Source organism: Pantherophis guttatus, chromosome 3, assembly GCF_059756535.1.
Source record: "Pantherophis guttatus breed Tessera chromosome 3, ASM5975653v1, whole genome shotgun sequence".
Taxonomy (NCBI): domain Eukaryota; kingdom Metazoa; phylum Chordata; class Lepidosauria; order Squamata; family Colubridae; genus Pantherophis; species Pantherophis guttatus.
Window position 1 is genome coordinate 165,468,438 of NC_142065.1, and position 16,186 is coordinate 165,484,623.

General features: G+C 33.8%; 1 protein-coding gene across 7 annotated transcripts in view; it reads left to right on the forward strand.

The window, feature by feature from the left end:
* MYOM1 (myomesin 1) overlaps positions 1 to 16,186 on the forward strand; it is a 79,164-nt gene that overhangs the window by 54,298 nt on the left and 8,680 nt on the right. For all 7 annotated transcript variants that reach the window (XM_034429534.3, XM_087890482.1, XM_087890483.1 and 4 more), the window contains 12 exons: positions 1,147 to 1,273; positions 1,658 to 1,842; positions 2,590 to 2,704; positions 5,275 to 5,431; positions 6,192 to 6,298; positions 7,019 to 7,063; positions 10,198 to 10,334; positions 12,196 to 12,340; positions 14,282 to 14,341; positions 14,447 to 14,514; positions 14,923 to 15,036; positions 15,677 to 15,764. In XM_034429534.3, the coding sequence (XP_034285425.1) occupies positions 1,147 to 1,273; positions 1,658 to 1,842; positions 2,590 to 2,704; positions 5,275 to 5,431; positions 6,192 to 6,298; positions 7,019 to 7,063; positions 10,198 to 10,334; positions 12,196 to 12,340; positions 14,282 to 14,341; positions 14,447 to 14,514; positions 14,923 to 15,036; positions 15,677 to 15,764 (1,348 nt within the window). The remainder of the gene's footprint in view (positions 1 to 1,146; positions 1,274 to 1,657; positions 1,843 to 2,589; positions 2,705 to 5,274; positions 5,432 to 6,191; positions 6,299 to 7,018; positions 7,064 to 10,197; positions 10,335 to 12,195; positions 12,341 to 14,281; positions 14,342 to 14,446; positions 14,515 to 14,922; positions 15,037 to 15,676; positions 15,765 to 16,186) is intronic.

Genomic DNA, 16,186 nt, shown 5'->3' on the forward strand with positions numbered 1-16,186 from the left:
TTTCTAGACTTATGACTGCTACCTAATTTGGGGTATTCCACAGTGCCACCAGCCCCAACTTAAAATTTTTCTTTTATTAAGATCAGGTTGATTTATGTTAGAATCCAAACTTATAACTGGATTGTTTTTATCTTGTGAGTACTGTTTTAATTATATCCATAATATATGAATTCATTAACCAATGGTCCCTTGAAAGGTTTTTTATTATCAAAGATATCTATTCTTAGTCTTGATTTTTTCCTCCAGATTTAAAGGACCATTTTGATCACTATTGGCTTATCATCTTGGTTAATAAGGTCTTTGCTTATTAATCATGATTTTCAAATACAGTGCTAATGTAATCTACTAATTTTTCCACTTCTTGCCATGACGTTGTTCTTACAATTATTCTGTTATAAGATGTGAAATTTTCAAAATGCAGTGCTGGTTTGGACTAAGGTAGGTAGGTAGGTAAGTAGGTAGGTAGGTAGAAATAGCACTTGGAGTTATATACTGCTTTACAGTGCTTTACAGCCCTCTGTAAGTGGTTTACCGAGTCAGCATATTGCCCCCCCAACAATCTGGGTCTCATTTTACCCACCTCAGAAGGATGGAAGGCTGAGTCAACTTTGAGCCTGGTGAGATTTGAACTGCCAAATTGCAGGCAGCCAGCAGTCAACAGAAGTAGCCTGCAGTACTGCACTCTAACCACTGCACCACCGTGGCTCATGATAGATAGATAGATAGATAGATAGATAGATAGATAGATAGATAGATAGACAGGCAGGCAGGCAGGCAGGCAGGCAGGCAGGCAGAGACAGACAGACAGACAGACAGACAGACAGACAGACAGACAGACAGACAGACACATTGAGTAATAAAGTTAAACAACATTGAGATTTCCAGTAAGTTCCAAGAGTAATATAATATTTGATATCTGCATCGGTGCTATATAATTTCATACAAACATACAGTACATGCACATATACAAACATTAATTTGAAAAATGAACATAGAATCTTAAGCATTATTATTTTTCTGTCAGTCATTCAAAGTATTAATGTTTCAGCAATATTTATTTTTAAAACAATAAAAACTTGGAATATTTTGTTCATTCCATTATAGGACAATGTATTAACATGTTGTATTGTTCCAATTATGTGGCAGATAAATGATTTGAAGGAGAACATGATATACCAGTTTCAAGTGGCTGCAGCTAACATAGCTGGGGTTGGCGTACCTTCTCCTGCTACCCAATCCTTTAAATGTGAAGAATGGACCATTGCTGTTCCAGGTTAGAATCAGGAGTGGAGCTACACAGGAAGGAAAGGAGGGAGGGAGGGAAGGACTGCTGCTTATATTAGTAAATTATTTGCTAGCCACTGTGTGAATTGATTAGAGAAATTTGACTCTTGAAGTTGGGTGGGTAACCCCTGGCTCTAATCACTTTTGCATTAACTCCAAATCCTCAAAGCTTGCTAATAAAATTAATACTTCTTTTTCCTTCCCTTTCTGATAGGCTTCATGTGTCTATTTTCAATGACCCCTTTTTCCAGAAATCTTCTAGGCACACAGCTAAAATCAACTTAGTTACATTTTTTCTAGATGATAACTGTTTTAACTGTACACTGATAATTACTGTTGTTTTCTCTGTATTGTTGTTTTTCCTAACTTTCAGGACCACCCCATGATTTGTCATGTAATGAAGTTAGGAAAGACTCCATAGTTTTATTATGGAAACCACCAATTTATGTTGGCCGAACTCCTGTAATTGGTTTTTATGTTGATGTGAAACCAACAAAAGAATCAGATGATTGTTGGAAGAGTGTGAATGCAAAACCTATTACAAACAAATTCTTAAAGGTATACTGATGTAGATTAAAAAATCTATACTTCTGTACATACTTATGCTAATATTTTATTTTGTATTCCTTTGGGTTTTAAATTTATTTGGCCTTTCCTTAAAAATTACACTTGGACTTGAAAAAAATGTGATCTACTACAACAAAATCAGAATTATTATTCAAGAAATGGGCAAATTAGGTACCATGGCAATGATCGTTGAACAAATAAATACTTAGGACCATGATTTTTCTACTCATCTTGTTTTTCTCTTCATTTTTGTTTACTATATCAAGAAAAAAAGAATAACTACAGTAGTAATTAATAATATAATATAAAATATATTCATATATATTTTATATATAATATAAAATATATTCATGACAACTTTACAGTGGTTGCCACTGTGATCTTTTCTTGGATCAGCATTGTATATATTTTGTTACTGGTTATATTAATGTTTGATTTTAAAATAAACCCTGTATATATTTAGTGCTTGTGGTATTTAGTTCTATATTTCATGAACAGTTTTTCCCAGTGATGCCTGGTTTAATTGTATATTCCTATTCCAGCCCAGTGGAGAATAAACCTATAAGTAGGAAAAGCATGAATTTTGATTAGGTTTGTAGAAATTGTCTGATACCCTAAGTAAACCCTATTACTATTTTTGCTTATTGACTCAAGTGACTTTAATTAATTCTGTATCATTTCCAAATAATGCGTAATAAACATTTTCATAGATGATTTCTCTACGTTAATGTCTTCTAGATAAGCGGCCTCAAAGAAGGCACCAGTTATGTGTTCCGTGTACGAGCGGCAAATAAAGCTGGAGTTGGGAAACCATCAGATCCTACTGACCCTGTAACAGCAGAAACCCGACCAGGTTTGTTGATTTTGCTTGATAAAAATAAGAGTTTAAATATATATTAGAGTGATTGACAACATACAATGGTACTAATTTAATTTAACTAATTATTAAAACTAACATGTTTCATATAAGTAGACTGCAACTACTATTTCCTTTCCTCTTTTAGATGAAGGCCTCATATTTGTCACTTCCTGGAATATCTGATATATAAGCAAGAAAGCTTCAGAGAAATTGTAGAGTAATATAAAGGCCACCTATAGAAAGACATATAAATAGTTTTCTTTTTGTATATCCTTTCAAGCAAAACAAAAGCAAAGATGATAGGGAAGAAACATAGATTACTTACCAGCTTTTCATAACATTGCCAATATTATGAAAACATAACCCAGGAATCTCTCTTTCGGAAACTGCTCCTTGAAGCATGACCTTTTTTAATTGGAAATTTTGTCAATGTGCAGATTTTCTAAGTGCCATCCAACATTTTTTGGTATAACATCCAGTGTGCTGAAAACCACTAGGTTCCTCCCTGGTTTATGCCATAATCCGTCCCTTTTGATTTTCAGATCTTCACACTTTGTGATCTCCAATTCTTTGTCTTCTAGTATTGCTACATCAGTTATCTACAATTTTTTCTTTTCAATCAGTTTAACTCTGGTGGCTTACGAGCCAAAACTTTATCAGTTTGTATTCGGAAATCCCATAATATTTTAATCAGTTTGTTATTTACTACTTTTTATATACCGTGTTTCCCCGAAAATAAGACCCTGTCTTATATTTTTTGAACCCCGAAATAAATGCTTGGCCTTATTTTCGGGGAGGTTTTATTATTTTGGGGCGCGTGGAGCAAGATGGGGCCCCTCTTGCCGTCTTACCTGATTTCTGAGTTCTGTGACTGTGGCTTGGTGGGCGTGGTGTGGTTCAGTGGGCGTGATTTGGTGGGCGTGGCAGGGGAAGGATACTGCAAAATCTCCATTCCCTCCCCACTCCTGGGGGAAGGATATTGCAAAATCTCCATTCCCACCCCACTCTGGGGCCAGCCAGAAGCGGTATTTGCTGGTTCTCCAAACTACTCAAAATGTCTGCTACTGGTTCTCCAAACTGCTCAAAATTTCACTACCAGATTTCCACTACTCTCCAGAACTTGTCAGAACCTGCTGGATTTCACCCCTGATGTAGACATAGGTTTTCTTCTTCTTCTTCTTCGGTCCAAACTGTCCAGTTCTGCTTGTGTCCAATTAATAATTCCAGCAGTTATTATATCACAGATAGGGCCCATATATTGATGGCTTCAATGATGCTTCCACCATTCATTTTTGTCCTTAGCAGTTTTGTCATTCACTGGGTGTATTCTTTACTAATTGCATTTTTTAACTTTTCAATGTTTGATGTTATTGAACTGTCAGTTATTGAAATGCCCATTTTTATTTTATTTTTATTTATTTATTTATATCCTGCATTATTGTTGTTGTTAACAACTCAGGGTAGTGAACACAGACAATGCTCTTTCCTCCTCCTGTTTTCCCCACAACAACAGGCTTGTGAAGTGAGTTGGGCTGAGGCAGAATGACTGGCCAAAGGTTACCCAGCCAGCTTTCATGCCTAAGAACTCACACCCTCCTGGCTTCTAGCATGGTGCCTTAACCACTAGGCAAACTGGCTATCAAATATACTGGTATATACTCATAAATACAAAATACTTACAGGCTTCATTCTGGTGGTTCAAAATGGTTTGACCATTTGCCATTTCAATTCCATTACTATTCATGATTTTACTTTGATTTACTACTATAGTAGCATATTTCTCTAGGCCAAATTCCATTACTATATATGTGCTAAAAATTCTTATGGTAGTTGTCCATGATTAGATTTCAATTTTTGATTTTCCATAAAGCTTTGGAACATTCATATAAAGGATATGTGGAGATTTTATTAGCATATTTTGCTGTTTTATAGTAAGATTTGTTTTCTTCAAAATCACTGAAAGTGGGATCACAGCAATGGCAAATAATAAGGGTGATAATAAATTGCCATGAAAGATGCCACTCCTAATGTTAACAAGTCCATATTTTTCATACCAACCACCAATTCTGTCTTGATTATTTTTTTATAAACACTTTATTATTTTTATTGACAACAGTTGTTTCCAAACATTTGATGATCCAACTATGTTGTAATGAATCAAGTGCCTTTTTGTAATCAATTCCATATCACATGTAAATTGGTTTTTTTTAGCTTTTGCAATGCTGCAAAACCATTTTATTAATTGGAAATTGATTTTTGTGCCTTTACTTGTCCTTTTATTTCCTTTCTGTTTTATTGAAGGATGCTGCAATCTTCTAAGTAACATTGGTTGTTTTCTGTTATATCACTGGATAATTTAAAGTATTAAGTTATGCATGGATAGTCTATAGATGGGAACTTAATCATTCAATTTCTTTCTTTCTTTCTTTCTTTCTTTCTTTCTTTCTTTCTTTCTTTCTTTCTTTCTTTCTGCCTTCCTTCCTTCCTTCCTTCCTTCCTTCCTTTCCTGCCTGCCTGCCTGCCTGCCTGCCTTTCCTGCCTGCCTGCTTTCTTTCCCATTTCAGGTACAAAAGAAATTGTGGCTGAAGTTGATGACAATGGAGTAATTTCACTGAATTTTGACTGTGATCAGGGAACAACAGATTCTGAATTTATTTGGTCCAAGAATTATGAACCAATTGATGATGATTCTCGATTAGCCATTGACACCAAAGGTGGAAAGTAAGAATTGCTATAAAGGTTTATTTTATACTTGTATGTTATGTGTCATTTTATTTGTAAATTTAATTCATGCAAGGGGATTTTAACTGTCATACCAATAAAGTTTCCTCTCACCTCCTTTCCCCTCCATTATAAGCCCCCAACCTTCAGGAGAATTGAGATGTGTGCTGAGAAAAAAAGATAAATCTGCTAGCTTTGCACATTCTGATTTAAAATATAAGATATGATTCAGTAGACTGGTAGAATGATTGTTCTAAATCTGTATTTCATTCGAAGGATTCCTCTCAGATGAAAATCTAATGAATTCTGTCCATACTATGGTATTTGTTTTTCTCTTTGTGGCTTATACTAGATGGATCAGTGAGAAAAGACATCCACAGATCTGCCATATAGAATCTTCTTATGCTTGCTATCTCTGGTTATCAGTGTGTGTTTTTAACATTACTTACATAAGGCTAGCTTTCAATTATTTGCTCTGTCCATTTGAAAAATAGACTGTAATGGCTGACTTAGCAGTCCTTCAACACATGCCTATTAAACACAGCAATATTCCCCAGCCTGGTGCTTTCCAAGTATTTTGGGTTTTAACTCTTCTAATTGTCAAGATGGGCCATGCTGGTGGAGAATTTGTGATTTGAAACCCAACATAACAACAGAGCACTGAGTTAGGAAAGGTAAACTATAGTAAATGTAAGTGGAGTTTCTTTTATATTTTTTGAAATCCCAATCTCTTTTTTCAACAATTTTTTTTGTCTTAAAGGTCGAAAGCAATATTTAAAGATCTCAATGAAGAAGATTTAGGTATATATTCCTGTGCTGTAACTGAAACAGACGGTGTCTCATCAAGCTATACAATAGATGAGGAAGGTGAGAACCAAAATGCTTTTTCTACATGTCAGTCTTGATCTTTGTCTCTAATAATAAATACAAATCAAGATACATTTCAAAATAAACATGAGACTATGAACAATCATAAAAATAAAATGTAGGAGTATTTATATATTTATATTTTGCCTTTGTTATTTTTATAAATAATTCAAGGTAGACAGCATACTTAATACCCCTTCATTCTCTTGTTTCCCATACAACAAGCCTCTGAGGTAGGTTGGGCTGTGAGAAAGTGACTGGCCCAATGACCTAGTCAACTTTCATACTTAAGGTGGGTCTCCTGATTTGTTGCCTAGTGTCATAACCACTAGATCAAACTCTCTCTTCCTCATTCTCTCTATCTATCATCATCCATCCATCCATCCATCCATCCTATATTTTATTACCCTTGAAAATGACTGGAAGTCTCAATTTTGTTTTACTTTATTATTCAATATGTGGGTGTGGGTGTCTGTGTCTGTCTGTGTCCGTCCGTCTGTCTGTCTGTCTGTCTGTCTGTCTGTCTATCTATCTATCTATCTATCTATCTATCTATCTATCTATCTATCACCTCTCTCTCTCTCTCTCTCTCTCTCTCTCTCTCTCTCTCTCTATATATATATATATATATATATATATATATATATATATATATATATATATACACACACACACCAAAATATATGGCTTTTCTTACCCCTATACTATATTGCTTTGCAGAAATGAAGCGTCTGCTTGCACTCAGTCATGACCACAAGTTTCCTGGTAAGTAAAGAAAAATAACGATAAACTCTCTACAGCATTTGTATTTCTGAAATATTTTAGCAAAATAATGTCAGTCTCCCTTGCACTGGTTACAGTAAGAAAGTGAAGTTCTTGGTGCTCTCTGAGTTTGGTTGCCCATGGCACACTGATACTGTATACAGATAATTTGCCATTGTCTTTTTTGAGGAAGTCTTTGCAACTTCCTAATCTAGTATACAGTCCCAGTATACCTGGAAGGTCTCCTGGGTACTTCCAAGTATTCAACAAGTCTAACCCTGCTTAGTTTTCCAAGATCAATCAAGGTCAGCTAGATGGTGCCGCTTGCTGTGACTATCTTAGAAACTGGCATTTGTAGATGGCAGTTTATAAAATAATGAAATGAAAACCACTCCTGAGAGAAAAAGCGGAGGTCCTGTTGCTGACAGATTCTTATGTTGTGAATGCCTGATACCACAGATAGCAAAGCCTTTTCTGTACCCTGGAGACTGGTACTTTGATTACTCAGAATGCCTTCAGATGATTTTAGCAAATATATTTAGATATTCCAAAGAGCATTAAGAGTCAACCTTCCTTGTCTTATGATTTTAAAACAATGTTTAATAGATTTTTAATTTGCATCTTGCTTATTTTATGCTTCATGGTAGAACAGGTTGCCAAACTTTCAGTAGTTTTAAGTCTTTTCCATTCTAATTCTGGATTTTAGGCTTTCTTTCTGTTCTATTTTAGCCTAAAATATTCAGAGCTAATTATATATAAGAGCTTAAAATTGCCACAGTTCTGACAGTAAAAGACAAGTAAAATAACAAAGAGTCTTTTTTATAGCATGGGCTGATGTAAGTACTAGCACATGTGGCTTTACAGTTGATTGGATTTAGAAGCCACATGAGATGATAGGATTGAATCATATTTCTTCTTTCACAAGTAGATTTCAGAACAGATGAAAAGTACCTTGTTTTCTTGCAATGATTTTTTCAGGATCTCCCATTTTTCCCATGGGTCTTATGCAAAGGAAAGAACATGTTGGGTTACCATTTGCCATTGTAGTTTGTGCTCCTGCTCTAAAGGATCACAAGGAACAGAAAACTAAAATTAAGTAATGATCTGTCCTACTTCCTCAGTACCTTGGATTCTTTTGCAACAGAGCTATTACAGCAGATTCCTTGATCTGTGCTGCAGTTTCCAAGGAGATATGATGGCCAGACAGAATCTAAATTTGGGGACTGTTTATGCTGTTCTACTTCTGCAAAACACCCCTCTTCTTATATCCTGCTGGGGATGTGAAATAATATTACAGATTAAAGTTTATACAACTTACATTGCTGTGCCATAATGTAGTTGACTATAAAGTAAATAGATTTCATTATGTGTTAGACTAAATGTATTTCAAAATTAACTTAAACTTATCTGGGATGAAATGTTTCTTCTGGTAGGTCCGGTCTATCAGGAGAACCTAGTCTACTCAAATATGGGACGGAGCATAGTGCTTCCGCTTTCACCTTTCATCCCCAATCCAGGAGCCTTCGCAGGCAGTCGCTTTTGCAACAAACTATTTTTCTGCTGAATTTATATTTTACTGGCAAAGAAATAAAGGGAGACTAGTATAGATCTATTTCAAGTTATTATCTGGGATGTTTGAAAAAGTGAGCAAGGAGGATTTATTTCTGAGAATAGGTTATCAACAACTATAAGACTTTCTTCAGCAAGAACAGAGGAACAGAGTTATTCAAATGGTGAATTGGGAAGAGCCACAGATCATTGCTCCTGCACCAATTCCATCCTCAGTCCCCCAATGCAAACCTCATATTACATTTTCTACCAGAGAAAAGTAGTAACGATGCTTCCATGTACTTTCTCAGGATTATTTTTGCCTATCAGTATTGCTTTAGAAAAAAGGTCCCTCCTCAAAATAACGTATTACAAGCGTGATAGTCCTTTAGTACCTGCATAACTCCTAGTTTGTGAAGAACATGGAATGTCATTTCAGCCCTGCTTAAAAGGAGTAGATACAGAGGAACAATGATCAGTAGAGTGTAAGAGAAGGAAATAGCAGCTGTGAATGCAGTATCTAATGCTGAAGACATTATCACTTGTATAGATCAACAATAGTTGTTGATATTGACATTTATAACATGGGCCTTCAGAGAGAGGTGAACAATAGGAGAGAAATGGTAAAATGTGCACAATCCTGTTGTGATTTAAGCAGAACTTTTGTTGTGACATTCCCACACATGTTTCATCATCTCTGTTAGCCTCTGCATATTTTACCAAGGAGATAATTTGCACAGGAAAGTTCTGCAATAGCAAATTCAGCAACATTATTATCGTTGTGAACAGAAAGAGGAAAAATGTATCTGAAAGAGCTGTTTGATTTTGCTCTGCTTGCAACAAATAAGAGTAGAAGCAACAAAATCATGACTGAAGGGCAGTGTCCTGTTCTTCTATATATAAATTATAGGTTTGCAGGTCTAACTGGGAATCTTACAAGCAATATATGAATCTTACAAACAATATATAGATAACTTCACATATATCTCATATTTGTGAAATATACATATAGAGTATACTGTTTGCATGATGTTTGCATGATGTATATAGATATAGGGAAAACATACAAAGGCATACACATATTTCTAAGAGACTTATTACCATACAATCTTGTTAATTTATTAACCTGTAATTTTTACAGGATTGCAAAAATGATTCTGACACTAATAGCAAAAGCAAATCTCACATATCTAATAAATTAGAATATACAAAATTTAGGGAAGAAATATCTGTTAGTTTTGCAAGATGTGTTATTGCCATCTTTTACTTATAAAACAAGTACATGGATTCCAAATAGTATACTTGTTTACTTGCTTATTTGAATTACATTATATTGTATGTTAGAATCAAGCATCATTATTTCAAGAACTATCTGCAGATAAATCATAGCAGATGAAGAAATTCTCTGTCTCAAACAGAATGGACTTTTTAGTGTAATTAAATCATTGCATCAAATAAGATATACAGAAAAAAAGCATCCATTTTCAGATAGCCATTCAATAGAAAATTGTCCATGCATATATTGGGAAACACAGCATGTTTATTAACACAATGAAAATTCTTTTTGACGTTATTTTTCTTTATTGCAGTTGTTCCTCTTAAGACTGAATTGGCAGTTGAAATTTTGGAGAAGGGACAGGTGCGATTCTGGCTGCAAGCTGAGAAATTGTCTAGTAATGCCAAAGTCAACTTTGTATTTAATGATAAGGAAATTTTCAATGGAGAGGTAAGCTAATGATTGCTCCTATCAGAAAATGATTGCTTGCTATTACTGAATTTTAAAATTAAAAATTCAAACATACAGGTAATCCTTAATTTACAACACTTCATTTAGTAACCTTTCAAAGTTACAATGGCACTGAACAATGTGATTTATGACCATTTTTCACAGTTACCATTTTTGCAACATCCCCATGATCATGTGATCAAAATTCAGACCCTTGGAAACTGGAAACATATTTATGACTATTGCTGTGTCCCAAGGTCATATGATCTCTTTCTGCAACCTTCTCACAAGCAAAGTCAATGTGGAAGTCAGATTCACTTAACAACCGGGTTACTAAGTTATCAATTGCAATGATTCACTTAACAACTGTGACACGAAAGGCTGTAAAATGGGGCAAAACTCACTTAGCAAATATTTCACTTAACAGCAGAAATTATGGGCTTCATTGTGGTCGTAAGTTCAGGACTACCTATATTGTTGAATATTGTATATTTTATTGTAGTGTATATTTTATTCAACCCTATATTTTTATACTTGTGATGCATAAAAGGCTGGGTACAATATTAGAAGAATAGGATTTAATTAAACTGTTATGGCCTTAAATATCATAAATAAAATCAAAACCACAAATATATGAAAATATATCAGTTTGGATTTTACTGTGACATTGTGAGGTTTGTCTTTCACACTTTTTCCACCACTCACAATATCATGGATCCTCTGTTGATACATTTATAAATCTAATTTGTTTGATACATTAATCCATTTACTCTGATATTGTGTTTGAATCAGAGACAGCTGATTTCCTACTCTGTCCTCCAAACCCAGAGCCAAGTACAAAGTGGAGTTGTTTCCAAAACAATTGGAAACTGCTATGCTCATTTCTTTTTCATCCCCTGCAATCACAGAGGACAAATTCTTTGTTGATCCAGGAGGTTTAGAGGAAGATAGCCTTACTCTAACTCAGGGGTGTCAAACTTGATTTCATTGGGGGCCGCATCAGGGTTGTGTTTGATCTTAGAGGGCTGGGATGGCCGAGGCTGGGCATGGCCACGGTGGGCATGGCCATGGTGGGCATTTAACACAGGTTCAAGATGCATTTTTTTTCTCTTGTCTTTCTTTTCAAAAGACAAGTGGTTATTATAACCACTTCCTATCTCTTCTACCAGATATTACTGGCAAACATTTATTACTTATTCTTCATACACCACTAAACTTTTTATTTCTAAATTTATATCCCATTGTTTAATAGTAAATTGCTTTTCCAGGCAGAAAAGCTATTTATACTATTGTATTTTTATTATTCAACTGGTTTTGTTTTTAATTTTTGTGGTGATGGGTAGCACTGCAAGAGTAGTTAAGAGAAATGGTTAGGAGAGTGGGACTTTGAAAATGAGGGTAACAAGGATCATGCACTGTGGTTCATATAACCATGAATATCTGAAGGAGTAACACAAATGCTGCCTTCCCACTGGATCAAATTCAGAATCTCCTCCGGCTCCTCCTTCTGCATTTTAAATAGATAATTTTCCTTTGTTTTCAATGTCCTTTATGCTTATTTAGCATAACTTTTAAAGGACATAACTTTTATTTGTAGGGAGAGTTACTTTCAGGTTGGCATGATAGTTGGTCACTTAGTGCTATGCATACTTTTGTTTATTTGCCAACTTGTTTTTGCTGAGTTTCATTCAGGAGAAATTTACACATGTGCCCAAAGCCAAGTGAGTGTGGTTATGAAATGGAGCAATTACATTACATTTTAACATCTTGGAAATTGCTATCAAACTGTTTGAAGTCTTAGAAAAGATTACATTTCCAGATTGGAAAATGAAAGTTTTCTTTGTAATATTTGTTATTAAAGAAATACAAGATGAAGATTGATCATAACTCTGGTATGATTGAAATGTTTATGGATAAACTTGATGTTGTGGATGAAGGTACGTATACCTTTCAACTTCAGGACGGAAAAGCAACCAATCAATCCAGTTTGGTGTTAATTGGTGATGGTAAGTTCTTCTAATTTATTTATTTTTTAAAAAAAGACTATATTCTTTAGTTTATTAGTGGAAAATACTGAAAAACTTGAAAAACTTGAAATAATGTTGATGTCTTAGCTTTTCAGATCCTTATTTAGTTAATTCATTCTGTGTTTAATGAGATGAATAAATAAGAAAAATAATTGTCCCAAAGCTGCTTTTTCAAGAGGCAACTGGACTTTCTGGTGTTTTTTTCTTTGAAGACATTTCGCTTCTGATATAAGAAGCTTCTTCAGAGCTGAAGAAGCTTCTTCGATGAGAAACGAAATGTCTTTAAAAAAAACAAAACCCCAAAACACCAGAAAGTCCAGTTGCCTCTTGAAAAAGCACTTTTGGGACAACCATGACCTGAATGACTGAGAATCTCCATAAAGAAAAATAATTATTGAAGGAATGTGTACAGTCTACAAGATTTAATTTGTATTCTGAGTGATTCAGAAAACAGTCTGCTTTATCTCAAAGTGATTTAGAGCCACCTTCATCCAAAGTCTTTTATTCTTTATTTTATTCAAGATCTGAATCTTCGTTCAAAAATACAACTCTCCCACTAACTTGCAGTTAAGATCAAGAAACAGCAACATTTTTATATTTGTTTTTTAATATATAGTTACATTCAATTTACAGGAATATTAACTCCTTTTTAGCCAATTCAACTTCCAGAAATTGATCAATAAAAAGAACTTGTTTCTTTTGTTTTCTGAGAAATAGTGCATTTAGGAAAAGGCTTATGCAATTGATGTATTGCAGAAGCGGAAAGAATCCACCAGCAAATATTTCTCAACCAATCATATAACTTCTCAAATCTCAGAAATCTTTTTCTTCTTTTGTTCCTAAAGTTATAAAAAATTATGGGAACTTTAAATCTTAGAACAGGCTCATTTTATATTATTTAATATTCTTCCCAAAAAGAACTGTGTTTGATAGGCCTGCTAAAATTCATTCATTGTAATAGTTATCACAAATTTCCGCCATCAGTATCATCATTTCAATGTCCCATCAAATGTGTGAATAGTAGTAAAGTTTTATAAGGATTCTATAGCTGGATTCAGTCTATTTTGGAAGAGTTCAACTTCTTTTCATAAATCTATGAAGTCCATCTAAATTTTTAGCTGAATTCAAAAAACAACACATATATGTTAATAATGATCCTAATCTATGTAATGATGATCATTTACTAATAAATACTTATAGAAAGTAATTCTATAAATGCTGAAAAATATATTTATAGGTTAGGATCAAAAGATATTTATGTTTAGTTCCTCATTTTCAGTTGGATCTGTTCAAACAGCAGCTTCCTATGTTACAAAACAAGTTATGAACAGGAAATTTAAGAAGAGACAAAACATAATTGTCTAGTGTTTTCAGGAGGAGGAAGCATTTCAGTTGCACATTAAAAGTTTTTAAATCATTTCCATCAGAATCTGGATTGTTTGCTGAATTAAAAACAATATTTTGAATATAAGTTTTTTAAAAAAAGATTCAAGGTATACAGATATTCTTCATTTAGCAACCACAAATGAGGGCCAGCCACTCAGTTATTAAGTCACTAAATGAAACTGCAATTGTGCTTATGATACTTCAATTTTCCTTTGCTTTACATACCTTTGAAGTCATAAATGTGAGAATTGATCTTAAAGTTACCTTTTTGATCCCTCTTATTAAATGAAGCCTTGCTAAAAGATGACTATCTCTATTTTAATTTCTTCTGATGAATATGAAGAAGCCTAATTAGCTATACAGTGTAACTTAATGGAACATTATCTTTTCATTTGATATAAATTCAGTAGTCTTTCATAAGCTATATAGTTCTCTGTACTTATCTATACATTTGTGAAAGTATTTGTTTTGACTTTATACAATTAAATTGTTCAATTGTTTTGATGTGGGTGTATTTATTCTTTTAATTGCTAGTGTTCCAGAAATTACAGAAAGAAGCAGATTTTCAAAGGCAAGAATGGTTCAGGAAGCAAGGTAACATATTACATAATACAAAATGGAGAAAAATATTTTAAACTTAATTCAGTTGCCTGGATTTATATTTTTGAAGGTATTTATTTTACACATTATTTCAAACAGGTCCACATTTTGTTGAATATCTTGGATGGCAAGTTACCCCTGAATGTAATGTATTATTGAAATGCAAGGTAAAGAACAGCAAAGATTTTGGCTTTGTTACTGTTTTGAGGGGAAAGTATTCTTAATGATAAAATACATTTAAACTATTCTACTGTCTTGAATTGCTTATTTTAAGATTTAATGGTAAGTAATAATCACAGATTCAGTCTTCACAAACATTATTTATACATTGTGTTGTTCCAGATCTGAAATGGCTTCAAAGTTTGAGCACTGTATCTCTTTACTTCATTATAAAAACATTATTATTTGAGCCATGATCTTTCCCTTTACAAAAAAATAGAAGATGCTTTCTTGGGGAAAACAAATGAAGGAAACTTGAATGTTTCTTCTTTACCCAATGCATAGTTTACTAAGAGATTCTTTCCTACACAGATCGTTGGAGTTTGTTATCAATACAAGTAATACTTTCTTTCTAGGTTGCTAACATTAAAAAAGAAACACACGTTATTTGGTACAAAGATGACAGAGAGATAATGGTTGATGAAAAGCATGATTTTCAGGATGGTGTATGTACTCTGCTGATAACAGAGGTGAGTGAACTCTCTGGATAGCTGCTTTACAGGTGACAACATTTCTAAACTTGCAGAAGTTTTAGATAATCGATGATCTCTAGTTCTTTCTTTACTTTAGCCTTCTCCTCTTTGCGTAAAGGCCATGTTTTTCAGATGCAGGTGGCTAATACAAGCTTGGTTAAGACAATCCAATGTCTGAAACAGAGAACAAATAAGATGGTGGAAAGAAAGTATCACAAGATATGTTTGTTACGATCATATGAATAGTTGTATGTTTCAACACATTCTCATTTCCCTCCAGAAAAATATGGAAAGCTCTTTTGAGAAGTTTTATGTGGTTTATGTGTTTATGTGGTTTTTTAATAGATGTGATATGTCATTAACTTCTATAGCTTTTCAACAATTTATAATAAAATATGATACAAATAAAAGCTAGAAGATAAATTTCTGTTTTCCATTTCAGGTCCTTACAGTATATATAATGTCACTTTTACAGAGAACATAACTTTTTTTAATTTAAGCTTCAGTGTTCCTTTTAAACTTGTTAGCTCTTTCCCTTTTGTTTTTACCTCTCAATCTCAAGATTCACGTTGTAGAAATTACTTGCAAGAAATACAGAATGTTTTTAATATTTTGATGAATGTTATTTTCTTCACAGTTTTCTAAGAAGGATGCTGGTATATACGAAGTGATACTGAAAGATGAAAGAGGAAAGGACAAAAGTACATTGAAACTTGTGGATACAGGTAAGAGTGCTCTGAAAAATAATATTTAGGCTAATCCTGCAAAGGTACATTTGGATATAAATTCTCACTGACTTATTCCCTGCTTAGTGGGAAAATTTCTGAATAGAGATCACTACTGTATTCTATTTCAATCTAGATAAATGCAGCAGTTCTGAGTGATAGAATAAGAAGGATAGGTTATCTCTGTTCTAAAGTCCTGGTGCCTCATGATAGCTAGAGTTAAATGTGAGATTAGCAGGTACCTATTAAAAGAGAGTTTGTCTTTCATATCTAAACTCATCAGCCACTGAACAGACTGTGAGCACTAGAATTGCTTTGTGTATGGATTAATGACCACTTAATATTAAAAAATGTTATTGTCTAAGCAAAATACTTTGTGTTTTGAATTCTGTTACAACAGTAGGAAAATAATGCTGATGCCC